Source organism: Peromyscus maniculatus, chromosome 20, assembly GCF_049852395.1.
Source record: "Peromyscus maniculatus bairdii isolate BWxNUB_F1_BW_parent chromosome 20, HU_Pman_BW_mat_3.1, whole genome shotgun sequence".
NCBI lineage: Eukaryota > Metazoa > Chordata > Mammalia > Rodentia > Cricetidae > Peromyscus > Peromyscus maniculatus.
Window position 1 is genome coordinate 48278960 of NC_134871.1, and position 27509 is coordinate 48306468.

General features: G+C 56.8%; 1 protein-coding gene across 2 annotated transcripts; it reads left to right on the plus strand.

The window, feature by feature from the left end:
* The first annotated feature begins 2625 nt into the window (after positions 1–2625).
* Positions 2626–27509, plus strand: Triobp (TRIO and F-actin-binding protein). 2 transcript variants are annotated; one of them, XM_006979125.4, is made up of 14 exons: positions 2626–2787; positions 7914–7970; positions 10872–10940; positions 11052–11141; positions 11430–11539; positions 13007–13535; positions 14141–14251; positions 20751–20898; positions 22664–22766; positions 23086–23245; positions 23331–23444; positions 25202–25288; positions 26033–26193; positions 26821–27509. In XM_006979125.4, the coding sequence occupies exons 1-13, from the start codon at positions 2641–2643 to the stop codon at positions 26189–26191; spliced, it is 1884 nt and encodes a 627-aa protein (XP_006979187.1). In that variant the 5' UTR covers positions 2626–2640; the 3' UTR covers positions 26192–26193; positions 26821–27509. The 2 variants fall into 2 exon arrangements, with proteins under 2 accessions (XP_006979187.1, XP_006979188.1); XM_006979126.4 differs by lacking the exons at positions 20751–20898; positions 22664–22766; positions 23086–23245; ... (2 more) ...; positions 26033–26193; positions 26821–27509 and adding an exon at positions 14390–14965.

The following is a 27509-nucleotide window of genomic DNA, read 5'->3' on the forward strand; positions in this document are numbered from 1 at the left end:
GAACCATACCTTCGAGTTCTCAGTAGGAACATGACGCTGAATATCCCTGAAGTGTGGTGGCTCCAGTCTTTGCCAGCAGGAGTCACTTCCAGGCCCCTGAAGCTCTGCCTCTCTCTTGGGCTAGGGTGAGCTGTGATCACTTCATTTGTATATCCATGCAGTTAACCAATGTTTACTGAGGGTATACTGTAGGCTAAGGCCCTGGGCTGGCCTCCAAGACAGAGAAAGACATGCTCCATTACTGCCCACAGGGAGCACATAGAGGCAAATACCGTGACAGGCACCTGGGTAATTTGACACTGTGGCAGAGGGACAGGCAGAGGCAGGGAACATTAACAAGGGGTCAGATACAGGGGCACTTGACGAAGATATGGATTCAGGGAGCATGGGGCATGGAGTCACATATCGGGAGCACTGAGTGAGGAGCAGCTTGTAGGAAGACAAGGGGAAAGGGAGACAGGTAGAGGGAGCATTAGGGAAGCGGATGGGCATAAGGGGATATGGGCAGGGAATCGGGTCAGAAGCAAGGAGCACCGGATGGAGGGGTCAGATGCAGGGCGTACAGAGCAAAACCATTTTGTGTGTGTGTGCCAGGCTGTTATCATGTAGCCATGTCCCTGACCCTGCTGAGAAAGATGAAAGGAACACTGGGTGAGGAGTGTGGGCATCGAGCAGTGAGGTTCTAAGTCTGCAGTATATGGCTGTTTACTTTTTGTGGGGTAGTAGGAGAGAAAACTCTCGTGTGTGTGTGTGTGTGTGTGTGTGTGTGTGTGTGTGTGTGTGTACACACGTACATGTGCTTACAGAGGCAGGGAGGGAAGTGTTCCAGACATGGGAGTCTAGAGTACAAAGGTCAGCCCTCCCAGAGGATTCCAGGAGTCCAGCATTGTGCCCTTCATATGGAAGAGGCATGTATAAAATTTAGTGCAGTCCCAGGCAGGTTATAAGGGAAGCTGCCTGGGCAGAATCCTGTGTGCTGGGCTGATCACCATCACTCTGGTTCCCTGGGTTGAGGTTACCAGAGGTGACTCTCAGTGGCCAGGAGCCAGGAGGCTGGTGCTTGCTGTGCCCAGGCACCCGGTGGTAGGGGGTTTCTTCTTCTTCTTACTCGATTTCTAAGGGCTGACAACCTTTGGGGAGTGCAGGGGGAGGGGTGGGGTGGAGGAAGCATATGGGTAGCAAAAGGCCAGTGTCTGGAGCAAGTGAACTTAACATGTGGATTTGTGTGTTGTGAGGAGACTTCAACAGAGATGCTGGGGGGAAAAAACTCAGCTTGCTGGGCCTCTGAATCCCTATCTGTGAAATGGGCGAAGAATTGGAGCACTATAGTAAGTACAGGATACAATACACATTTATTTCTTTATTTTTGAGGCAGGGTCTTGATGTGTAGCTCAGTCTAGCCTTGAACTCACTATATGTGGTGATCCTCCGGCCTCTGTCTCCCAAGTGCTGGGCTTATAGGGAGGGGTAAACTCTCATGTTTTTGTTTGTTTGTTTTTGGTTTTTTTTTGGACAGAGTCTTGCTATATGTAGCTCAAGCTTAGGCTAGCCTAGAATTACATATGTTGCCCCAGGCTGGATTGAAACTCTTGATCCTCCTGCCTCACCCTCTTAGCCTAGACCAGGATGCCCAGCAAGAGAATGACTTTGAACTCCAAATCACGATAGCAGAGTATCGGCAACTGCAAGTAATCCAGGCTCCCTGGCCCACACCCAAGAGTAGCTGACTAGAGAAGTTGTTCTCGTTTCTTGACTTGGTTAACGCTCATGGGTCATTGCATCAACTCATTTTACCCAGTGTGAGATTGAGGCAGAGTACTCAAGCACCTTGCTCAAGCTACACAAGCTTCCGGTGCATTCAGCAACCCATTCCCTTCTTGCCTGGAGGACCACCATGAGCTTCCACAGGCAAAGAAAATACTGGTGACATGAGCAACAGGTGCACACCCACACCCGGGAACCCAGCACTTCTTAACGGAAAGTCCCACTTGGGAGATTTCGAGGAAGCTTTCTCTTTCTCTCTACCACTCCAGAAACTCATCTTGTGCGCAGCTTACGTGCTAGAATTCAATCTGCCCCATTTCTCTCACCCTCGGCCCCACCCCGTGAGACCTAGGGCAAGTAGGTCCAACAACTTTGAACCACTGTGTTCTCCTGGGTAAAACGGAAACAAATGAGCCCCCTTTCTCAGGTCTGTGGGGAGTACGAATGCCGACTCGGCAGAAAACGAGTGGGGCTCCCTGAGTCGTTAGTACCGGGCGCTGTACTCCGTTCGCCTTGCAACCTCGGCACCAAGGCCGGGTGCATCCAACATTGGGGCGCTGTGGGGCGGGGTGGGGGGGACGACGACGATTCAGGTTCTCCGCCCCAGCCGTGAGCTCGGGCCGCCCCGCCCCTGCGCTGTCGCCCGCAGAGTCACCTGCACGCTGGCCCTTCCTTCCTGCAAGCGGCCGGCCTGAGCCCGGCCCTCCCTGCCCGCCGCCCCATCCGCCCGCCCCGTCGCGCAGGCCCCGCCCCCTAGGCCCGGCCCTAGCTACCATTGGTCCTCTCGCCGCCCCCGCCGCTGTTTGCCCCGGCTTCCAGGCCTCCCATTGGCCCTCCCGGGTCCTCCCAGGAAGTTTGAAAAAAAAAAAAAGTTTTATGGGCGGATGGAAGGGGCCGGGGCAGCTCCGGGGAAGGGAAGGGCTGGAGCTGAAGCGGCCGGCGGCCGAGAGGGGCGGCGGGCTGGGTGCGCCGCGGAGCCCGGCCCGAGAGTCCCCAGCAGCGTCCCGGGGCGCCGCCATGACGGTGAGTGGCCCCAGCTGGGACCCGGAGAGGCCGGGAGCTGAGTGCGGGGCAGCGCGATCCAGACCTGTCCCCCTGGTCCCCTGCCCTCCGCCCTCCCGCGGAGCCCGTGCGTGCGGTTGAGGGCACTCGTCACTGACAGACCCAGGGCGACACTTGTCCCCCCCTCGCCTGCCAGCCCCCTTGGTGGAAGTCCGGCTCCCCCCAGGCTTCCTGGCTTGGGCCTCGGGAGAGGTGCTCCGGGCCTTGGACGGGTCGCTCTGACCTGACCTGGGCTGTGATGGCTGTCCAGCCCATGTGGGCTCCCGCCAGAGTTTGGGGGGGTCCGGCCCCGCCCACCCCCACGGTTGGGAGACCCCCCCCCTCCTGGGGCGGCTGGAACTGGGTTCTCCCAGCGTTTGGGCGCTGGGGCCCGGGGCGGAGTCAGAAGTTTCAGTTTCTCTTGGAGGTGGGCTCTTACCAAGATTTGTCAATCAATGGCTGTGCCCTGAGGATCCTATCGAAATCTCGCAGTTGAGAGCACTGTTCTCCTCCCCATGTCACAGCCAAGCGAACTGAGGCTTGGGGAGGGGCGCTGGTGGGGTGTCCTTGAGTGTAAAAGAAGGAACAGCCTCTTTGCCAGGTCGGTCTGACCACCTGGCCGTGATGTTCTGGAAGGGAGGGGTGGGGCTGCTTTTGATTTCTGCCCAGTGCCCCAGACAGGCTCTAGGAGTCCCGGTGACCCTCCTGGGGTTGGGAGGAGGATGAACTGGGTGTGTGTGCGCACATGCGCAAGGGTGGGCCTGGTGAGGGGTGGGCTGTGCTGCTGGGGGCGTGGCCTGTGGGGGGCCCCTGCTCTGTGTGTGTGTGTGTGTGTGTGTGTGTGTGTGTGTGTGTGTGTGTGTGTGATGACCTGGCTCCGCTGCCTGGACTTCCTCGGCCTCCGCACATCCTGCCACCTCCCTACTGGCCTTTCCTGGCGTCAGCAGCCTCCCCTTCCCTGTTATTGAGCCGAGGGATGTTGGGGGAGGAGCTGAGTCAGTGTCCTGGGCTGGGGGGAGGTGGTTGCCTGGCCCACTGAGTGCCTGCCAGATCCTAAACTGGATGCTTTCATAGTGCCAGATTGATCCTTTTAAGGTTGATGATACCATCCCTGTCATACAGTTGGGGAAACTGAGGTGGACAGGAGGGAAGTATGGCCTTGGTGATGCTGCAGTTTGGCCTTGCCTGGGCCAAAATTTATATCCTGGTCGGTTCCCAGTTTGCTTTCTGGGGAGAGATAAGAAATGTACACAGTTGCCACTCCCAGGAAGCACGTGCTAAGCAAGGGTGCGTCTGCTGAGCGCCACATGTGTGCCTGTATCCTGGACGAGGGGTGCCAGGAGGAGGGCTTCCCGAGGGAGTTGTCCTCTGATTACCAGTCTTTGTCAGATGGTGATGGACTGTGGAGGAAGGGGGTGTGTCCATAAAGGCTCATGGCCATCTCAGGGATGCCGAAAGCTTCGAGAAGGGGTCTGAGAAAGGACCTGAGCCGAGATCAGCGGGGAGCCATGAATGGTTTGGAGCAGGGAGTAGGCGTGTGGTTACCATTCACAGTGCTCACTGGGCTCATCCTGGGCACCGCTCAGACCCGAGCGTGTCCCAGGTCCTTCACCCTCCATTCATGTCTGCAGCCCATCTCCCTGACACACACACCCAGCTCCCAGCTGAGTGTTCTCTACAGAGCAAGTGGCCAAGGGCTGGGCTGGCTAAGAGAGGCTTCAGGGAGCTGGTAGATCCGGGCTGACCTGGTCCAGGGCCTCTTCCACATTTCGTCTTAGTCTTTGTTAAGGAGCCTCATTCTGCAGCCACTGCCGGGCATCAAATTATATACTTGTTCTTCGTGTTTACTGTCTGTCTCCTAAGCGCTCCACCAGGGCAGGGGCCACAGCTCTGGGCACAGCTGATTTCTTGCCCTAGAACAGTACCTGGTGCCTTTTCGTTGTTGGTTTTTGTTTTGTTTTGTTTTTTTTCCGAGACAGGGTTTCTCTGTGTAGTTTTGATGGCTGTCCTGAAACTCGCTCTGTAGACCAGGCTGGCCTCGAACTCACAGAGATCCGCCTGCCTCTACCTCCTGAGTGCTGGGATCAAAGGCATGCACCACCCCCACCACCCCCAGCAGTACCTGGTGCCTTTAAAAGGGTTTTGTTTTTTGTTGTTGTTTTTTTTTTTTTCTGCAGACTCTGAGCCCATCTGTACTGGATCTTTTGTTTGTATTTTCAAGTCAGGGTTTCTCTGTGAAACAGCCCTAGCTGTCCTAGAACTCACTTTATAGACCAGGTTGGCCTCGAACTCCCAGGGATCCACCTGCCTCTGCCTCCTGAGTGCTGGGATTAAAGGCCTGTGCCACGCCCTCCACCCCCGCCTCCCACACGTACTGGATCTTGATCAGCCCACCTGGCGGGAAAATTAAAGTTCTTATAGCAATCCTAAATGCAACAGGGGCCCTGCAGGGGGGTGTGGGAGGTGGCTGTGGGCAGTAGGCGGGCGGTATGGGGTGAGTACTGAGAAGAGGCCCGGGATGATGCTGTTAGGCAGGTCGGAAGACGTGAGTAGGGATTTGGCTTGGTCAGCGGAGAGGGACACTTAGTATCTCAGGTTGAGGACACGGCAGATGTAAAGGACTTGGGGGTTTGCCACCAAGTGTTGGGGATCTGTGAGCGCAGTGTGGTAGAATACTTGGAATAAGTAGGTGGGGGCAGCAGGCCGGGCTGGCATGAGAGATTAAGGCATCTGATGACCCCACTGCAAGGTCCCTTTGAAGGTCTGTGCTTAGAAGGGGCTGCAGCTGTGGCTGAGGTGACAGGCAGGAATGACCTGTGGTACTGGTTGGGGAGGAGGGCATGAGAGCCTGTGGGTGTTCCTCACGCTGGTCTTGTTGGTGGAGAATAGGCAGCTGAGCCGGAGGAGCTGGGGAGGTGGCAGCTTTCTGGATGCGGCTTGTCAGATTTGGTTTTATTTGTGCATTCGTGCGTGTGCGCATGCGTGTGTGTACCTGTGTGTGTGTGTGTGTGTGTGTGTGTGTGTGTGTGTGTGTGTGCGCGCGCACGCGCACCGACATCTGGAGGAAGCTAGAGGTAGATTCTGGGTATGTTGCACCTTACTTTGCAGACAGGATCTCTCGGCTGAATCTGGAGCTTTCTAGTTTAGCTAGGTTGACTGACAGCATCCTCAGGGATCCTCCTCCATCTTTCCGAACTAGGATTATACCGTCGCACCCAGTTTTTTATGTGGGTGCTGGGGGTCCAAACTCAGGTCCTCGCGCTTGTGTGACACATGCTTCCCTGACTGAATCTCCCTAGCTCCTGTCAGATCTCTTAACCCTGCCCACAAGTTCCCCTCCCAGAAAGATTAGACTCCCTTTGCTGGCCTTCTCTCCCTGGAGTTGCCATGCTAGGCCGCTTCAGACCTGACACACCTCTGTTGGTCCTGGTCTTGGGAGTCACCTGGGAGCTGTCTAGACTGCAGTACATTCAGTCACTTGCCACATATGAGCCAGAGTCTGGAGGGGGCCAGGCATGTGTTCTAATTCGGCACTCTGGGTCCCTGTCTGTCCCTGTGCCTGGGGGGGCCTTCTCTTTTGGGTCAGCCTCATGGTGCCAGCTCCACAGACCCAGCCCTGACTTTTGGCTCCTTGGGGCCAGTTTGGGGTCAGGAGATCTGCCCCAAAGCCCAGGAGTTTGTGACAAGAAGATATTTATACACTGCTTCTCCTGAGACCTGTTGTGACTAGGCCTCTCTTCCAGGTCCTGGGGCTGTGGAGGTGGGAGGACCACGCTGAAGGGAAGTGGAGTCAGCTGTGGTTGGGTCGCTGTCTCCAGTCTTAGTTGGGGGAGCATCCTGGCTTGCCTTGTCCCCGAGACCGGGAGACAGTTTGACAGAATAGAAAGCAAACAGGACGATCACAGCCCCAGGGCTTCCGGGCTTGGAGCACGGCCCGCCTCCTCCCTCAAACAGGTATGCAGGGTGAGGGAGCCCCTGCCAGAGCTGTGGATAGTTCTAGGTGTTCAGACTGCTGGCCTGGGGCTCTCTCAGCACACTGACTCCACCTGAGGGAACTGGGGTACTCGAGAGGAGAGCAGGCCCACAGAGATGGCCGGGTCAGGTGGCTCTGGTTCCCAGCTGCTGCCCCCCGCCGCCACCGCCACCCCGCTGCACTGTGCCACCGACTCCCTTCCCGCAACCAGACACCTCGGCCGGTGAGGCACACTTGATGAAGACTCTGATAGGTGGGCTCAGAGCCATGGCAACAGGTGGCCACCTCCTCCCTGCCCGCCTGGTTGGCCCCGCCCTCTTCTCACCAGTGGGCAGGAGCTGAGGCTACTGAAGGACGGGGATCTAGATAGATGAGGGCCCTAGTGGACAGGGAAGGCTCTGGGGGGTGATACCCTCCAGATGGGCACGTCAGGATGAGCAGCTTCCTGTAGGCCTGGGCGGAGAGACCTAGCTCACAAGCCTCCCTGTGGAACATGCTGCAGCTGGGGGGCCCCAGACTCCAGGGCTGTGCCTTCCTGGGTAGGACCTGCCAGGTAGGCATAGCCAGGATTGAGGTGTCATGGCCTGTCCAAGGAGACCTAGGGCAAAGAGGCCATCTGCCCTCCGCCGGGGCCTGGCTCAACCTTTCAGGGTCTCGGGGAGATGAGGCTTGGTGGGCGGATCAACAGCTTGGGTAGAGCATTAGGTTGTGTTCCAAATAGTCCACCATGGTCTTGTTGAAGAAAACTTGGACATATGCTAGGCTGTTTCTCAGGGTTACCCTCTGGACTCCCTAGAGCTCTCTTTATAAGCAAAGTTGCCTCTGTCTCCTCTCTCTCCATCTTGGGTGGGGCCAGGGAGCTTGGACATCTGGGTGTGTGTCTTAGCCACTTAGCCCAACCTCTTGGCTCTCAGAAGATGCCGGGGGAAAAGGGCCAAAGCTGTCTCAGTGGCCGGGAGCCTGCTTGGTTCTGCTTGGTTTGGGTGAAAGTTCTCTGGGTCCTTTGCCCTCTTCATTGGTCTCCCAGGACCTCAGTGTCCCAGGACTTAGGGCAAGATGCCTGTCACACTCCCTCCTGGCGGCCCGGTGGGCCTTCCTACTGAGTCTGACTGTCTGCCTTTCCATCCACCTATAGCCTGATCTGCTCAACTTCAAGAAGGGATGGATGTCGATCTTGGATGAGCCTGGAGAGGTAGGAGGCTGGGCTGGAGGGGAAGAGGCTGGGCTGGGCCGATGCAGGCCTTCTATGGAAAGGCCCTTGGGGTGGGCACGGGGTAAAGGTGAGGGCCAGGTGAAAACCCTACAGGGATTGCTGGTCCAGGGAAAGGGAGGCCAGGCTGCGTGGGAACTCAGGAGGGCCAGATTGCTGGCTATCAGCTTCCTCACCAGCTTTAACACACAAGTCCCAGAGTGGAGCCTCCCTGCCTGCCATGCACACTCCAGCTCCGATCCCCAGCTCTCACCAGGAGCAGCTTGGCTCGCCTTCCTGATGACGATGCTAGCTATGGGTCTGAGGGTCTTGGGCGAAGGCTTCCCCTGAATTGTACAGATTTCCAGACACTGGGGTACAGAGTGGGGCACAGAGCACAGACCCCAAAGTCTCTCCAACCCGGGGCCCTGTTGGTGAAATCACAGCCTCGGTCACCAGGTCTAGGCCGTGCAAATGTTGGACAAAGTGGAGAACAGAGTCACAGAGGTCACTGGGTTGAGGGGGCCCAGAAGCCTCTGTGGCCTGCTGGGAGCTCAACTCCTCACCCCTTATCTTCCCAGTCTTGGAAACATCCGAGGCAGTGCTGCTCACTAGCTCGGCTCCGTCAGCTGCCAGGCAGGCTGGAGGCTGGCAGCTAGGCTGGCTCCCTGCCTACTCCGCCTGCATGTGCCTGTGGCTCAGATCTGCGTGCGGCCCGCATGCCGGGCAGGGCTCCGAGCCAAGGGGAATCGCATTGTGTTTCCTGCCCACGCGCTTTCTTCCCCGCAGCCAGCAGCCTTCTGTCCCTGCTGCCTGCTCAGCGTCCCTCGGTGGCTGCTCTCCAGGCTCACACAAGGCCTGGCGCCCGGCCAGTGACCCCTTCCTGGCCTCCCTACCCAAGGTCCCTGGAGGGCAGAGGGATTATGGGCCCCACCCAGAACTGGCCGTTACTCATGCTCTTTCATGGGGTTTTGGAATGTCCACACTGGAAGGGCCTTGGGAGTGCAGCCAGCCCGGCTCCCTGTGCACAGATGGGAGCCAGGCCCACGAGAGCGAGACCTCTTTCAGGCTAAGTGATGCCGTGGGCAGCTCAGGCCTAGACCCCGGTACCTTAGGCCCTCAGAGCTCCATCCTGCTGCACATAGTGACAGAGTAGGCCGAGAGGGCCAAGAAACCATTTTCCACAGAACCCACCCCCTTTGCAGAGACAGGTCGAGGTCCCAGGTGGTACCCGAGATTAGATTGTTCCCAAGATCCAAGATCTCACATGCCATGAGAGACACATGAGGGATGGATGCCTCCAGCCTGACTCAAAGCCTGGGGACTTCTTCTTGTTCCCCACACTGTGCCGTCAGACCTCTGAAGACTGGGGACGTTGCTACACCAGCTGAAGGGCACACAGCAAGGCAACACCCATGCTCTGGTTTGCTGGTGCTAAACCCTCTTCCTCAGGGAGACCACAGAAAGAAGTAGAAAGCAACACCCTCGAATGCTAGAAACCGTAGCATGTCCTTAAGGAACAAAAACAAGAAACAGCCGGGCGGCGGCGGCGGCGGTGGTGGTGGTGGTGGTGGTGGTGGTGGTGCACGCCTTTAATCCCAGCACCCGGGAGGCAGAGCCAGGCATATCTGTGAGTTAGAGGCCAGCCTGGGCTACATAGCGAGATCCAGGACAGGCACCAAAACTACACAGAGAAACCCTGTCTCGAAAAACCAAAAAAAAAAATAAAAATAAAAAAACCCCTCAAGAAACAGTACCTATAGGGTTAGTGATGTCAGGGGAGCCCCAGGAGGACTGGACTAGGGGACACTGATCCCAGCTGCCATTCCAGTAAAGTGGGAAGAGCCCAGAGGGAGGCTGAGGTTGGCGCGTGGAGTGCCAGGTTTGCCTGCTTGCCCCTTCCCCACATGGCGTGGTGGCCTGACCTTTGTCCCCCGAGAGGCAGTGCAGGGACACTCAAACTGCAGATTCACAAATGTGAGCGTGAACTGACGCGCCCTCACAGTGGAACATGTGTGTAACACGCCCACAGCGCGGATGGGGAAGCAGCATTGGGTGGCCTGCCCCAGGCTTCTTTCTAGTCCTTCTGTCTGAGAGATCTTTGTCCTTGACCCTGTGTCAATCCAGTGGGCATGTGGAAAAAGACTTGAGAGGTCTGGGCTGACTTGGTCACTGACTTGCTAGGCATTTGACCTCTCAGAGGTCATGGGCACTGGAGAAAGGCACACACTGAGCTCTGATGTGTTCAGAGGGCTCTGGAATGGGCTGAGAGTCCTTCGGTTGATAGTATCGTTGTCTACCAGGCATGACCGCTGGGTTCAACCCCCGGCATCACATAATCCAGGCATGATGGCGCATGCCTGTAATTCTACGACTCAGGAGGTGAAGGCTGGATGCTCTGAAGGTCAGGGTCAGGCCAACCAGACCGTTTAGCTGGTAAAGCACTTGCCATGGCAAGCCTGCTGAGTTGATTCTGGTTGATTCCTGGAATCCAGGAAGGGTAAGAGTGATGGAAAGGGAACCTCTCTGCAGAGTCGACCCACATGTACACTGTGGCACATGTACCCACCCATACATGTGCTGGTTGGTCATCCTGGCTACATCGCAGATCGAAGGCCAACCTCAGCTACATGGGACCCTGTCTCAAAACAACTACAAAAACAGTAGCATGGAGGTGTCAGCAAGCCAAAGGAAGGTTGCCCACTGGGCCACAGAGGGCATAGTTACCTAGAAGGGCCTGTTCGTAGCCACTGTCTGCCTGGCTCCAGATCTGCCGTTCTGAGCTGTGGCTCCCTTCCCACCCCCCAGCTGTAAGAATGGGAGTAAGGGATGGGGCAAGCACACACAGGCTCCTTCCTCCCTCCCCCCCCCCCCGCCCCTCCCTCACCATCTCCTCCTTCGCAGTGGAAAAAGCATTGGTTTGTGCTGACGGATTCAAGCCTCAAATATTACAGAGACTCCACGGCTGAGGAGGTGAGGTGCCTGGGTGGGTGGGCCCTGGAAAGGGCTGGGACCCATGGCCGGGGTCTGTGGAGAGGGGCTCCTCGGGGCCCATGTAGACCATGGTGGATCCTCTTGCTTTAGGCGGATGAACTGGATGGCGAGATCGACTTGCGCTCCTGCACAGACGTCACAGAGTACGCAGTACAGCGCAACTATGGCTTCCAGATCCATGTGAGGCTGCGTGCAGATCCGGGGGGCGGGGGGTGTAACCCCAGGCCCTGGGCAGGTGTCGGCCTGACTCACTCCTCAGACGATCCTCAGCCAGGCAGCCGTGCTAATGCCCATGCTTAGCATGTCTAGGGAGACCTGGAGCGGGGCACTTTCCACAGGCCGGCAGAAGGGTTTCGTACCCTCTGCCACTCAGCCTTATACACCCTCTGGGGAAGAAGGACCAGCTCCACACGGGGAGGGAACACAGGGCTGGCCATGTGGCAAGCTACATGTAGATTGCCTTTGCAGACCAAAGATGCCGTGTATACCTTGTCGGCCATGACCTCAGGCATCCGGAGGAACTGGATTGAGGCTCTCAGGAAGACCGTTCGTCCAACGTCAGCCCCAGATGTCACCAAGTATGTGTTGGGCTGGGCCCTGGGGAGGGAGTGATGATGCTGTGTCCCTGAATGGGGTTCTGTGTTCTCACCTGAGGGCCCTGCAGCTGTATACGTCCTGGGGATCGGTTCCTCTGGCAACAAAATTCGGGAAGAACCATACACGCTCTTGGCCATCCAGAAATCCACTGAGAGCTTAGGGTCTAGCCTTCTGTCTCATTAGGGTCCTTTACATTCGAAAAGCTGGAGAAGGTCTTGGTGATTTAGAGAGGAGGCTTGAGAGGCAAAGAGGGCTCTTCTGGCTGCTAGGTATCGTGGCCTCTGCACATGGCTCCCTCTAGCTGCCCTGGTAGAGGCCGGTGGGGGAGGGGCCTGTTTGTTACAGTGTGTGGGGAGCTGAAGCTCTCAGTGTGGTCTTCAAGGGACACAGCATGGGTCCCCAAGCCTGGCTACACCCTGGTTGTTCAGCCAGCGGCCAGAGGCTTTCCCATCTGCATCCCTCACCTGACATGCTGGGTATCGTGTCTGCACCTCGGTAGGCACGTGTCCAGGGCCCTTGGTGAGTCCCGCAGAAGATGCTTTTGGGCCATTTAGTCTACAGGCCTGGTGTGCCGCTCAGCAGCCCTTAGCTCACAGCTCTGTCGTCAGGACACGGGGCACAGCTGAATTGCTGAGGAGGTCCTCTAGAGGGAGTTACTTCTACCTGTCCCGCCCCCCCCCCCAGAATGTGGTCACATGATCACATTGCTGCAGAGGATGCTGGGAAGTGTAGTTTGGAGCGGAATGACGAGGAACTCGGCTGAGCTGCCACTGTCACTCACGGTCTCAACAACCTGTGCTCCGTTCACTTCCCTCATCAGCCTTGCCTACACTGAGCCTGACCCTAAACCCAGGGCCTGCCTAGCCCTATGCATTTTTAAGTGTATTTTGGTGTGTGTGTGTGTGTGTGTGTGTGTGTGTGTGTGTGTGTGTGTTGCCTGCATATACGTTTGTGCACCATGTGCATGCAGTGCCCGTGGAGGTCAGAGGTAGGTGTCAGATCCCCTGGGTTGTGAACTGCCGTGTGAGTTCCAGGAACCAGACCTCCTAACCGCAGAGCCAGCCCTCGGCCCCCTTGTACGTTTTTGTTGTTGTTTTGTGCCCTGAGTAGCACACGCATCGGCATTTGCAGAGGATCTCCCATTTGCTCTGCACCCTGAGCCCCACAGCCATGCCGCGTGGGGCTTTGCCGGCCCGTGATCCAGATACAGTGACTGGGACTGTAAGAGGGAATCTGCAGGCAGATGCTCTCGCTAGGGTCCCCCCAGGGTCTGGCGATAAGGAGGCGTGAGTTCTCCACCGCTAGTCAGGACGGCTTGCCCGCTGGAGTCCACGTCCCGTCCCTGGCCTGGAGCCTGGCACATGGGCAACCCCTCTGAAAGCGCTTCTTTGAGCCGGGGTGGGCCAAAACTCTCCCCCAGCCCTGACGTGGCTCTGCTGACGTCCTAGGCTCTCAGACTGCAATAAGGAAAACACGCTGCACGGCTATGGCACCCCGAAGGGCTCCCTGAAGATAGGGGAGCAGCGGACAGGCTCTGAGGTTATCGGCCGGGGTGGCCCCCGCAGAGCGGATGGACCACGGCCGTCGCTGGACTACGTGGAGCTCTCGCCATTGACCCCCAGCTCCCCGCAGCGCGTGCGCACTCTGTCCCGCTCCACTCCTGAGCGCCCGACCAAGCAGGAGGATCTGGAGCGGGACCTGGCTCAGCGCTCCGAGGAGAGACGCAAGTGGTTCGAGTCCACGGACAGCCGGGCCCCGGAGACGCCCAGTGGGGATGGGCCCCGCAGGGGCCTCGGTGCCCCCCTGACTGATGACCAGCAGAGCCGGCTCAGCGAGGAGATCGAGAAGAAGTGGCAGGAGCTGGAAAAGCTGCCCCTGCGGGAGAACAAGCGAGTGCCACTCACGGCCCTGCTCAACCAAGGCCACAGCGAGCGCCGGGGGCCCCCAAGTGACAGCCACGAGGCCCTGGAGAAGGAGGTAGGCCTGACCTTGGCCTGGCAGCCAGCCCTACAGCCATGAGCTCACCCCATGTCTGACCTGCCAACTGACCCCTCAGCCTCCTCACAGGGGACTGTTCCCCCCCAGGCCGTAGAGATGGCTCTGTCTCTGTTCTGTCCCTAACCGCAGGGAAGAGAGGTGAGGTGGAGAACAGGCCCTTTGCCGTGTGACTTGGGCACCCTAAGCTTTGTTAGGGGCCTCTTGGCCCTCCGTGACCTCTGACCTGCTAAGCCCCATTTTTTTGACACATGGGAAGTGAGGCACAGGGATGTGCCCCCATTACAGTCACGGGATGATAGGTATCTGTGCCTACAGTGTGCTGTTCCCAACCTTGTCTGGTCATCTCTGGGTCACAGCTCACGCCGGGCCATGGACCTCGCCATCCTGGACCCAGCCACTAAGTGTCTGTCTGTACCACTCCCTGGGGCTACCGCCCCTGCTCCCAACCGGAGCTGTGACTGAGCACCCCAGGGAGACCGCAGCTGTGTGGAGGTGGTAGCTGCGGGCTCCTCCTTGTCGTCCACCAGATCCCTTCCCCATTTCAGGACACTGACGCCCATTGACCTGGTCTTCCTGTGTCCCAGGTCCAGTCTCTCCGTGCCCAGCTGGAAGCATGGCGTCTCCGAGGAGAAGCGCCTCAGAATGCCTCTAGACCCCAGGAGGACGGCCATATCCCTCCAGGCTACATCTCACAGGTAAGGCTGCTCTGTGGGGTGGGGGCAGGTTTCCGGTTGCTGTGTTGTCAGAGAGCAGCCACGTTTGGGGAACCCTCTCTGTGTGCGAGAATCCTGTCAGGCATTCGCTACACATCATGTCATTTAATCTCCCCACAGCTGGTGGGCATGATCACTGTGCCCATTTTACAGACAAGGCCACTGAGCTCTGAGAGGGTCTGTGACGTGCCCGAGGTTCCCCAGCCTGCAGGTGTCAGAGGTGGGATGTGAGCTTGGGCCCAGCTGCCTGCAGAGCCTGTGTGGGAGTCCGTGTGCGACACTCTGCCCTTGGACCTCTTTCCTGCGTCACTGGGGAAGTGGGGAGCCGGTGGCCCCGAGAGTCACTCTCTAAATACAGGGAGAGGCTTCCCCTGCCTACCAAGGAGGTCTGCGGGACTTGGGAGCCTCCAGTGTGCCCTCAGGAGTTTGCCTGGGAGAGCAGTTCTCAGCGAGGGAGGAGGACTTTCTCCCTCTAGGGCCACTTTGTCCTCCCTGGGAAATGACTTTGTCCCCTCGGGACAGTTGTCTGTGTCTGGGAATGGCTTTGGTTCTCACAACTGGACAACTAACTCACCAGAAAAAAATTGTGTGTGTGTGTGTGTGTGCATATATTTATTATAAATTATAAAAGGTTGTCTAGTAGATAAAGTATAAATAAAGTATACATTCCTTCTTATTGTGAATTCCATCTAGAAATGGATATTTCTCAGAGTGCTTTAATGATTTCTCCTTATCCTGGTGGCCACAGCTGATTAACATACACAGGTGGTTCTCATGTGTGCTGATTGATATTTTTATGCTAACGAGTAAGATGAAGAGACGTCAGAACCTCTCCAGATCAGTGTTGTAAGCAAATCCTTTGCTGGACTGAATGATAGCTTTCTGTTGAGGCCGAGTATATTCTAGTCAGCGTCGTTCACCGTTTTTGCGCTGTATAAATGTCATTCTAGACCTGACACTGTGTGAGGCTGACTCTGCGTTCCTAGCATATTCTCATGACTTGCTCGGTTCCAGACAGTGTAGCAAACAATAAACTGAGTCCCCGTTGGTGACGCTGAGCATTCCCGTGGCGTGAGCCCCCCTCTGCGGCTGATGTTAAAGCTGTGGTCCGAAGGCCCTGAGCTCGGGATGGGTCAGCATCCGCTGCAGAGGGCGTCTGCTGTCCAGGCTCAAGGTCAGGATGCACGCACAATATAAATGAATCGCATCAGGAGGCGGACACATGTCGAGCATCAGCCGTGACATTTTCTTGTTTTGTTACTTTCTGTGGCCGTGATAAAATATCCTGACAAAAGCCACGTGAGAGAGAGAGAGGGTTTGTTTGGGCTCAGGGTCCATCATAGCAGGAAGTTGTAGCTACAGGAGGCAGCCAGGAGATAGAGATGGGTGCTTATGCTCAGTCACTCTGTTACATCGTGTGCAGGCTAGGACCCCAGCCCGTGATGGCACTGCTCTCCTTTATGGTGGTCTCTAAACCTCAGGTAAACCAATCAAGGCCTTTCCACACAGGCACAGCCAGAGGCTAACCATAAATCATCCCTCACCGTTGTCTGGAGACTTGTTGCCTAGGTGACTCCAGACTCTGTCTAGTTGATAATCACCACCAACCTTCACAACCTCCTTTAGTGAATTCATTCTATGTATTTAATTTTTTTTGAAAGTACTTTTGCTTAACAGCTGAGTCAGAATTCCAAATAATTTGGCAGTCAGCTGTCTATAGTCTATACCATACATACCAGTGCCAAGAAGAGAAAGGAATGCTGGGATCCCTGGGGGCTTGGCATGAGGAGGTTCTTGGAAAGGACCCACCCTGAGAGTCACAACTGATCTGAGCTCTAGTGGTGAGCAGGTGAGGATTTTGGCTATGGCAGATGGCCGAAGGCGGCTGGTGCCTAAGGTAGAGGCCCCAAGGACAAGCTGGGAGTTAGTCTCCTGCAGATGCTGAGTTTTCCAGAGACATACAAGGTGATCTTGGAGTACAGTGGGTGAGGAGAGGACAAGGTCCAAGCCTAGGAGGCTAAGACAAGGCTGGCCGAGAACAGAGGTCTGACGGGAGACCTTGGGCCCTGGTGACTGGGGTCTGGGAGGGCAAGAGAGCCCTTGGAGTCCTGGGGCGGAACCGCCACACCAGCAGGGGCTGCTGCTTCGTTACGGGTGGGGCGATCAGCTGAAGGAGTGGAGACTTGGGGGCTGCTGGGGAGGCTATCCTGGGCTACCTGGGCTAAGAGAGGAAACAGCCCAGGGCTGTCAGGTCCTGCCCTGGGGTGGGGCCTGGCATGCAGCCTGAGCCAGTACCACAGCCTGGGGTCACTGAGTGGAACTGGGAACTCCTCTCTGGAGAGGTCCACTTGCTGGGATCAGAGCAGCTGTGTGTGTTCAGTTTGCTATTAGAACCAGCTTTAGATTCCGTCTGAGGAAAAGCTTGTTTTGCTCCACTGAAAACTGAAAAGCTCTGCTGTGGCTCCTAAGCATCCCAGTGAGGAAACTCAGGCCCAGAACTATAGGCAGAGACCTGGAGTCCTTGCTTTCTGGTCCCCTTCCGTCCCATGGGGCACTTCCAAAGCTGCCAGCACTCCATCCACAGTAGACTGGGGCAGGCGTGGGGCAGGTAGGACCTGGGTGGTCAGAGGTGAGATGGAAACGCTCAGGAAAAAGTAATGGCTGGGATGGCAGGTTCTGGAGAGAAGAGGGACCCGGGTCACCTGTCCCTCTCAGCCACCGGAGGAGGTGGTTGGAAACTCAGCTGCTCCTGGAGAGGTGACTGCCGGGAAGCGATCCTCCAGCCTGTTCCGTCAGGCTGAGTGGGTACCCCGCTCGCAGGGCTGGGGGGCTCACCACTGCAGAACAGCTGTGCGGGGAGTGGGGCCTGCGGCAACACTCAAGTAGGTAAAAGGACCGACCCTCTAGCTAATGCAGTGGGGTCCACAGTACGTCTTCCTCCACCTCGATGTCGCGGCAGAGAGGTGGCCAGTGCCGAGACATCTTGGGCACTGAGGAAGGTAGGTCACAGTTGGCACCTGGCTGGCCCTCACCCCGTTGTTGCTGAGCTCTCCACAGATTTGGAATGCTGTGTCCAGGAGCCCCTCTGCCTCACAGGAGGCCCTTGTGAGGTCTCTGTGATGGAGGTCGAGGCTCACGGGGGACACATGGTGGAGTGTGGTTGGCTGTCTCTACTCCCTAGGTGGCCTGGTCTGTAAGGGGACAGTTAGAACAGGAGCAAAGACCCAGCATAACAGGACAGGTATCCCCCAAACACACTCAGAACATCTGGATCCAGCCTCTCCCCACTGTAAGCCTACTGTGGTCCCAGGAATAGCTGCAGAGGTAGTGGGGGGGCGGTCTTGGTGAGGGAGGAACTATATTCCTTCATGTGGCCTTCTGTGACTTGGCTTTCTTCCCTGCCCCAACCTTTTTTAGTGATCTTAAATGTGTTTTTTTCCTTTGTCTTTATGCATGTGGTATACGTGTGTGTGTGTGTGTGTGTGTGTGTGTGTGTGTGTGTGTGTGTGTGTGTGTGCTAATGTGGAGATCAGAAGTTAATTGCTGCTGTTGTTGTTGCTTTGGTCTTTTGTTGTTGTTGTTTGGTTGGTTGGTTTTGGTTTTGGTTTTTGAGACAGGGTCTCTATGTAGCCCTAGCTATCCTGGAATTCTTAGAGATCCAGGCCTTGCCTCCCGAGTGCTAGGATTAAAGGCATGAGCCACCACACCTGCCCAGTCTCTTTACCTTTTTTAGATCAGAGTGTGTGTGTGTGTGTGTGTGTGTGTGTGTGTGTCTTGTATGTGTGGACACTCACCAAGGTCAGAAAAGAGTTTCAGAACCCCTGGAGCTGAAGTTCCAGGGGGGTGAGCCACCTGAAATAAAACAAATCAAAAACTAATAAAAAAAATTATACAAGCCACATTTACATTTATATATATTTTTTAAGTAACACAAATGATAGTGTATAATCTCAGCATTTGGGAAGCTGAGGCCAGATGGTAAGTTCAAGGCCAGCCTTAGCTAGAGGCTAAAGTCTTAGACCAAGACCTTGTCTTTATTTTATTTATTTATTTTATTTTATTTTTATTATTTTTTTTTTTTTTTTGGTTTTTCGAGACAGGGTTTCTCTGTGTAGCTTTGCGCCTTTCTTGGAACTCACTTGGTAGCCCAGGCTGGCCTCGAACTCACAGAGATCCTCCTGGCTCTGCCTCCCGAGTGCTGGGATTAAAGGCGTGCGCCGCCGCCGCCGCCGCCGCCGCCGCCGCCGCCGCCGCCGCCGCCGCCGCCGCCGCCGCCGCCGCCGCCGCCACCACCACCTGGCCAAGACCTTGTCTTTAAGAAAAAAAAAAAAAGTCAAAGGATGGGTTGGGGTTGGGGCTGTAGCTCAGTGGTAGAGCTTCCCCCTAGCACCCTCAACTCCGGGTTCCACTGCAAAATTTATCTAAATCAAAAGGTTAGAAACGAGTCCACAAGGGCCATCGAGATAACTCAGTGGGTAAAGGTGCTTGCCTCCAAACCTGAAGGCCTGAGTTCCATCCCAGGGACCCGCATGATAGAAGGAAGGAAAGACCCTTTGGCCTCCACGAGTGTCCTGTGGCATTCATGCACCCCACCCCTAAAAAAAAATGTAAGAAGAAATGAGCCCTGATGCTGCCACCAGCCCCCTGTGTACCTCTGCTCCCCATTGAGCATGTCTGGATCAGCTTCCTGTGGCCAAGGGGACAAGTACCATTGACAGCTGGGTCAGTGACACAGACTTGCCAGTCCTCTTGCTAAAACCTGACACAGGCTGGGTGGGGTGGGGGTGGGGGGCCTGGATCACACTCCTTTCCTAGGCTTCAGGTGGGACCGTGGGCTCCACAGCCTTGCCTGTTTCCCAGCCTGTGTTCCCTACCCTCATATCAAAGCTTTTCACTCACTGCCACTCTCCTGGTCATGTCTCTAGATGTTTGTCTCCTGACCACCCCCCCACTCCCCTCCCTCCATTCCTCAGGCCACCAGATTGTCTAGGACAGTCTTAGCTGGTTGGAAGCCTTAGTTCCTTTTCTCATGGACTTCTCAAGGCCGTCCCAGGTCATACATGGATATCCTTGGAGAGCTGTTATTCAGCCTGCCACACGATCCTTCCAGCCTTTTCTGTGTTTTTGCATACCTGGACCAGGGCAGGCAGTGGCCTGTTTTGCACCCAGGAGTATTGTCAGCAGCCAGCTTTCATTCCACAGCAGTCCACGTGGCATCTCTGCCCTCCAGCTGCTGCCCGTTGTCCTTTGCAGATTAGAACCCACTTGTCCCCTCGTCTTTGTCCACAGGTAACTTCCTGTGGGATGTTCCTAGGAGTGGGCCTGCCCAGGCAAGGGCTAGAGTTGCAAAAAAAAAAAAAAAAATGCAATGATGCCTGTAATCCCAAGCACTCAGGGAGGCTGAGGCAGGAATGTTGTGAGATCAAGGCCATCCTGGCTCCATAGCAAGACCCTGTCTCAAAAGGATGACGGTGACACCAATCTGTCCACACACATCGGGCGCGGTGGGCGCTCCAACAGTAGACATTACGGGTCTAACTGCCTACCACCTTGTCTACAAAACCATTTTTACGACACCAGCAGTTCCAGCTCATTTACTAAGCCCCTGCCATGTGACTTACTTACCCTGGCCTGCACCCCAGGCCTAAGCTGGGTCAGGTGTACCTTGTCACCAGGCTATTATGTTCCTGGAGAACAGGACCTTGGGAGGCAGGCGAGAGGCTGCCCAGAGGCAGAACTAGTAAAGGTGTTTAAGATGGGCTGGGGGGGGGGGGCGCGGTGCAGGTGCTGGAGAGATGGCTCAGAGGTTAAGAGCACTGACTGTTCTTCCAGAGGTCCTGAGTTCAATTCCCAGCAACCACATGGTGGCTCACAACTGTCTGTAATGAGATCTGGTGCCCTCTTATGACATGCAGGCAGAACACTGTATACATAATAAATGAATAAATCTTTAAAAAAAAAAAATGATGGGCTGTGGGGAAAGCAAGTTACCCAGGAAGTAGAGCATTCCCACTGCAGGCAAGATAGCATCGGTTTTTCTAAGTTGTTATTATTGAGGGGGGGAGAACACATGCATGCCATGGCATGTGGAAGTCAGCACACAGCTTCATGGAGTCAACTCTTGCATTCTCAGGCTTACAGGGCAAGTGCCTTCACCCACTGAACCGTTTCACGGTCCCGAGAACTGGGTTTATAACCGAGCTTGCTCGGCAGAGATGGGACTGTGGGAGCCAGACTTTATCCTGCGAGTGGGGAATCGTTGCAAGATTTGAAGCAGAAAGGGGGCGGGTGAAGTTTGCGGTTGAGGAGGCTTGGGTGGCAGTGGGAGCAGGCATGGACTCACGGTGTCGCGTTGCAGTGCCGGGTAATGAGCCTGGCCCTGGGCAGGCTTACACTGAGGCTCGTAGCCTGGAAGGGCTTCTAGCCTGGGGGGGGGGGGGGGGCGGGCAGCCTCGTGACCTCCCTGGCCTCTGGCCCGCAGGAAGCCTGTGAGCGCAGCCTGGCGGAGATGGAGTCCTCACACCAGCAGGTGATGGAGCAGCTGCAGCGGCACCACGAGCGAGAGCTGCAGCGGCTGCAGCAAGAAAAGGAGTGGCTGCTGGCCGAGGAGACGGCAGCCACAGCCTCGGGTGAGGACCAGGGCCGTGCCACGGGCGGGGCCTGGTGCTTCCGCATTGGACTGGGAAGCTCCTAGGGTAAGGGGCTGGGGTAAGGAGTCAGTTGGGGTTGGGAGCCCCAGAAGTGATCTGTGGCCCGGCTTGAAAAAAGAGGCCGGAAGAGATTCCCCTCAGCCGGGCGGCGGTGGCGCACGCCTTTGATCCCAGCACTCGGGAGGCAGAGGCAGGCGGATCTCTGTGAGTTCGAGGCCAGCCTGGTCTACAGAGTGAGTTCCAGGACAGCTTGGGCTACACAGAGAAACCCTGTCTGGAAAAATGGAGAGAGAAAGAGAGAGAGAGAGAGAGAGAGAGAGAGAGAGAGAGAGAGAGAGAGAGAGAGAGAGATATCTCCCCTCTCATGGGTCGTGACTTTTCTTCCTTGGGTTCTGTAGACATTGAGGGGTAACCTAAAGCCACCTCCATGCTAGGGGAAGACACCCATCAGCTACAGTCTGTTCTGGTAGAGTGTCACCTGCCCAGGTACTTGTGCCAGACCCTGGGATGCTCACGGTATGGTTGTGACCTTGGCACTAGGCCGGCAGTGTGTGCCTCTCTATGCCCCACACAGTGCTCACAGGAGCCCCTGAGTGTTCGTGGTATCCAGGGAGTGGGGAAGCCGGGCCTCAGAGTGGTTAGCGACCTGTCCCAGGTGGCACAGCGTGGAAATGAGAGAGCCGGGCTTTCAGCCCAGAGCCAGTGCTCTGACGGCGAAGCTGGGCCCCGAACTGCCTCACTCTCCCCAAGCCAGAAACAGGAAACGCCCGAGACAGACAAGCTCCATCCTCCTCTCTTGTCTCCTGGACACCTGCTGTGTGCCCGGCACATCCTGGGCAGCCCCTCTGGCTTTGAGGTCAGGTGACCTGGAGCTTGCCTCCTCCTGCTGATACCGGCCAAGGGTTCCCTGTGCTCAGCTCCACACGGTCACTTCTGCCAAGCCTGGGGCTGTGTTCACATTCTAGGACAGACCCACCCAGCAGGCAGCCTAGAGTGGCTGCCTCTCCCCAACAGGATGCAGGCATTGCATCCAGTGATCCAGCACCAGAGTGAACTTGAACTTGATGGAAGTGGCGCTGGGTTGAATAGCAGACCCCCAGGAACCGCCACCGAGGAGGAACGAGATCCTCCCAGTGTTCAGAGGTGTTGCGTGCTGGAATTGTGGCTAAATCTAAGGCTGGAGGCTTGTAGACTCTCCACCCTGCCCTGCACAGCGTGGGGAACATGGTGGGATCTTGGGGGCTCCCCATTAGAAGCAGCCAGCAGGAGCCAGTGCTTGGGCCTTGCTCTCCATGTCAGGCCTTACTCTAGTCACCTCTGGAGAGGAGGAGCCATGGTTAAGCACCTTCCGGAAAGGGTCCTGAGGCAGGGGGATTGAGTCAGTTACACAGCTTTGTGGTGTCTGCAGAGCTTGACCTCTGGACCACAGGCCAGGCAGGGCCTTGATGCATGGGCCCTTCCGGGCTCCACAGGGATGGCGCGGAGCACTGTGAGAGGCTAGCCGGAAACCACAAGCAGGAGGTAGCAGTGGTTAGATACCGACCTATCACCCCAGGAGAGCCCATCACACAGGATTACTTCAAGGAGGACCCAGAGAGGCTGACCAACTCCCCCACAGCCGCTGGCTTCAGGACATAGCTTCGGCCACGCTCTTTGCAGCCCTCTGGCCCCGTCTGCACCAGTACAAATGGAATCGTGTCGACCCCCTTCCAACCTGCCCGCTGCCTGTCTGCTCTGCTCCTAGCCATTGAAGCCATGAAGAAGGCATATCAAGAAGAGCTGAGCCGGGAACTGAGCAAAACAAGGAGTCTCCAGCAGGGTCCGGATGGCCTTCGGAAGCAACACCAGTAAGATGGCAGCGGGGTCTGGGGTCTGGGGTCTGGGGTCTGGGGTCTGGGGTCTGGGGTGGGTCTGCCTCTTGAGTCTACCGTTCACCCTGATAGGTGTGACTGGGGCTTTGCTGAGGGCCCTTGGCAGAGGACACGTGGGTCATCAGTGCCCAGTCCTGACCTCCGTACCCCTTTAGTGTCTCCTAGAGCTGGGTTGCAGTGTTGCTCTTGACCACTAGGTGTCTCCCTGCCCCGGCACCAGTTCCGGGTGCCTGAGCTATGGCGGTGTGAATGGGAGCCCCCGTGACCCACCTCTGTCCCCTCCCGTGCTGGCCAGGCTGGACATGGAGGCTCTGAAACAGGAGCTGCAGGTGCTGTCCGAGAGGTACTCGCAGAAGTGCCTGGAGATCGGCGCCCTGACGCGGCAGGCCGAGGAGCGGGAGCACACCCTGCGACGCTGCCAGCAGGAGGGCCAGGAGCTGCTGCGCCACAACCAGGTAGCTAGAGCGGCCCCCGGGGGGCGGCGAGAAGGCAGCGGTGGCGGGGCTGCTGTCCCCACCTTGACCGTCCCTGTTCCCTCAGGAGCTGCACTCCCACCTGTCGGAGGAGATCGACCGTCTGCGCAGCTTCATCGCCTCGCAGGGCACCAGCAACAGCGGCGGGCGCAGCAGTGGGAGGAGCCCCTGTGAGCTGGAGGTGAATGCCCTCTCCTCTCCTCCCCTCCCCTCCCCTCCCCTCTCCTCCCCTCCCCTCCCCTCCCCTCCCCTCTCTTCCCCTCCCCTCCCCTCCCTGGTGCCCGGCAACCCCTGGCTCCCTAACGGGCTGGGTGTCACCTGCAGACGTCACTCAAAACTCTGGGGCCCTCTAGGCGAAGTCAGAATTCTAGCGTTTGATCCAGTTCTGTCATCCACCTGCTGTGTGGCCATGCGAGTCCCAGTAACTTAAAAATATAAAACAGCTAGCATGTTGGGCACGGTGGTGCACACCTGTAATCCCAGGACTCCAGAGGCAGAGGCAGGCAGATCTCTGTGAGTTCAAGGCCAGCCTGGTCTACATAGCCAGGACAGCCAGAACTATAGAGAGAAACTCTGTCTCAAAAAACAAACAAATAGCCGGGCGGTGGTGGCGCACGCCTTTAATCCCAGCACTCGGGAGGCAGAGGCAGGCGGATCTCTGTGAGTTCGAGGCCAGCCTGGGCTACCAAGTGAGTTCCAGGAAAGGCGCAAAGCTACACAGAGAAACCCTGTCTCGAAAAAACCAAAAAAAAAAAAAAACAAACAAATAAATAAATAACCAGGCAGTGGTGATGCACGCCTTTAATCCCAGCACTCAAGGCCAGCCTGGTCTACAGAGAAAGTTCCAGGACAGCCAGGGCTACACAGAGAAACCCTGTCTCAAAAAACCAAAAATAAAAAAAATCAAGGGGGCAGGGGTAGCAAGCCCTCTTCTTATGGGGGATGTTGAAAGGAGAAAGTGTGAGTGATTGCAGAGTCACCCAGCTCGTGTTTCATTTATTAGCAAACATAATAACCTTACTAATGCTGCCACCCTTTAAACAGTTCCTCAGTGCTGGGCATGGTGGTGAATCGAGTTCCAGGACAGCCAGAGAAACAGTGTCTTGAAAAACAAAACAAAACCCCAAAACGGTATCTCATATTGTGGTGACCCCCAACCATAAAATTATTTTTGCTGCTGCTTCATGACTATAATTCTGCTGCTGTTAGGAATCATAACGTAAATATCTGCTATGTAGGACGGTCTTAAGCGACCCCTGTAAAAGGGTTCTCCAACCCTCAAAGGGGTTGTGACCCACAGGTTGAGAATCACTGCTGTAAGGCGCGCCTCTGTGCCTAGAAGTTCCAAGCCCTGTCTGTTCCCTCCCATCAAGCTCATTAGACACGCACTGATACTGTCCGCATTAACCCGATGGAGAAACAGAAGTTAATGGCCTTCCTGAAGGTTCCACAGCTAGCTGTTGGTGTGGAAGCAGGGGCGGGATCAGGCAGCAGACTGCCAGTCTGGAGTTTAAAGGCTTTCCTGCCCCGCTGAGCTTGCGTACCCCACGTATCAAAGTACTGCTCCTCAGAGTTCCGAGGGTCCTGCCACAGTGTCATAGCTACAGGTCACAGGAGGGCCAGCCTGCGTGTCACAGATCTCTTGTCACCCCCTCGGCCCAGCACCTCGGCCCGGAACAGTGTCAGGCTGCAATGTGATAGCAGGGAGAGTCCTACCCGCAATATGCGTGGGGTGCAAGTGAGGAAAAGGAAGGCAGAGGCCGAGGGACCTCTGCGGCAGTAGGCTGTGGGGTGCCGGGGCTCTCAGTGGGAGCTGGGGTCGCACTTGGGGCTTTACGTCACGGAGGTGCCCTGACCAGCTGCAGGGCGGTGTGGATCTGGGGAGCCTTGGCCTACGGTGCTACAGGTCCTGGCTCAGCCCTGTGCGTGTGTCCCTAGGTGCTGCTGCGGGTTAAGGAGAATGAGCTCCAGTACCTGAAAAAGGAGGTGCAGTGCCTCCGTGATGAGCTCCAGGTGATGCACAAGGTAGGCAGCGGCAGCTGTAGGCCGGGTGTGCTCCAGGTGCCCGCCTGAGCCGGCCCCCGCCCCCCCCCCTCCCCCCCCCCCCCCCCCCCCCCCCGTCGGCCCCCGTCAGCCCCCCGTCGGCCACCTCCTCTCCTTGGGCCTTCCCTGTAGGATTCACTATCCTATGACAGACAAAGCCTGAGAAGAGAGAGGGGTGTGACTCACCCAAGGTCACACTTGCGTTCAGGCACTCAAGGCCATTTGGCTTTATTATGGTTGAGCACCTACTAGGTGCCAGGAAGAGAGCTGTAAACAGGACCGGTCCCTCTCCCAGCCCGGCTGTGGGTTGACTCCAAGTGTCGCGAGGAGTTGGGAAGCCCACTCAGTCGTGTGCCGCCCTTGGCTCCTTCCTGCCTTCATCAAGTTGTGGGCGTATGGTGACCCCGAGAAGATGAGCCAGCGCTGCACTGGCTGCGCCTGGAGAATGCGCAGAGAGAACTTACTGAACGACCAGAGCCCCCCTCCCCCCCCCCACATGCCCCTCCTGGGGCTCACCCTACCACTCATGGTGGCCGTGGGCAAAGGCTTCACCTCCCCAGGCCCTAACTGCCACCCCTCTAATGGGACAAGGAGGGACAATGAGGTCCCCATCTCTGGGGGATCCTGGCCTTCGGTGCCACCAGCAGGGGGCACAGTGGGTGTGTGTGGCGGGGAGCGGGCACTGCGGCCTCCGACCGACCCTAGGGGCTTCCTCTGTTGACCTAGGACAAGCGCTTCACGGGGAAGTACCAGGACGTGTACGTGGAGCTGAACCACATCAAGACCCGGTCGGAGCGCGAGATCGAGCAGCTGAAGGAACATCTGCGCCTGGCGATGGCTGCCCTGCAGGAGAAGGAGGCTGTGAGAAACAGCTTGGCTGAGTAGAGGTGGGTGGGGACCCGGCAGTGCAAATTCACGGTCCCTTCCATCCATGCAGCTTGAAGGGCCAGCCCTTCCTTTCCCTGGCCCATTTCTCTTTCTGTAAGTGGCTACAGAGAGTGGTTATGGCCCCACGACAGTCCAGAGTCTGCTGGGTCAACCCGTGTATCCCGAGGAGGATGACACATGGCTGGGTCAGGACCCCACCCACGGCCCTGCGTCTTCGACACTGTCACGGTCACCGGCCCAGTAGTCTGTCCTTCCACAGGCTAGTGGTGACCCTGGGCACATTCCGAAGTTTGCATTCAGTCGTCCCCAGCCCCCAAGCTTGGTGCTGCAGCCAGCGCTGACCTCAGAGCCCTAAAGATGCCTTCCTTCAGAGGGCTTGCAAGGATACGATATGATGTGATATATGATGTGTGATAGGACGTGACCTGGCCTGTCTACCTCCTCATCCTGATCAGACTGGACTTCCTAAGGCACATGAGTCAGGCCACCCTAGAAAAGTGGCTCTGGCCCAGCTGCAGGGCCAGCAGCCGTGGGCAGTTCGGCCTGTACTTTGGCTTGGTCCATACCAGCCGGCCAAAGTGTGCGGGCCGCCTTCCCAGCGCTCAGTGGTCACTCTTGCCTTCCAGGTCCCTGTGGTCCAGCTCAGCTGAGGACCCTCCGGCCCCAGGGGACCAGCCACCCTCCTTCTTTGGACAGAAGTCAGAAGCCAAGCTTTCTCCCCACCCTGGGTCACATGTGCACTCACACTTCACACACACACACACACACACACACACACATGCACACGCACACACATACACACGCACAGACACACACTGCGGATCTGAGCTCGTCCCTCGCACTGGGTCTTACCTTGCACCTTCTTCAGGATTTTATATGTGAAGAGATTTTTATATAGAACTTTTGCCTTTTTTTTTTTTTTTTTCCTAAAACACTTTAAACTTCTTCAAAAGGCAATTCTTGGTGGCATGTGCCTCTAGCACTGGCTCCTCTTCCCCTCCGGTGCCCTGCCTAGGCCTCCCTCCTTCCCTGGGCATCTCGCAAAGGCCCTAGCAGGGCCAGAGTGAGCTGCCCAGAGGGGGAAGGCCGGAGCAGCCCTCTCTTCCTGCCCTACCTCTACTAACTACTTCTGCCCTGGCCGGGTCCACACCCTGGCCTCCGGACTGGGGGACCCCTGAACAGAGAGAGGGGCCCGTTCTGTCCCCACAGCTCCACTCCTCTGAGGGGCGCTGGGTGTGGTCCACCAGCGCTACCCATGAAGACACATCTCTCCTGGTCCATGAGTCACCCTAACTTAATAAAACCTTCCAGCAGC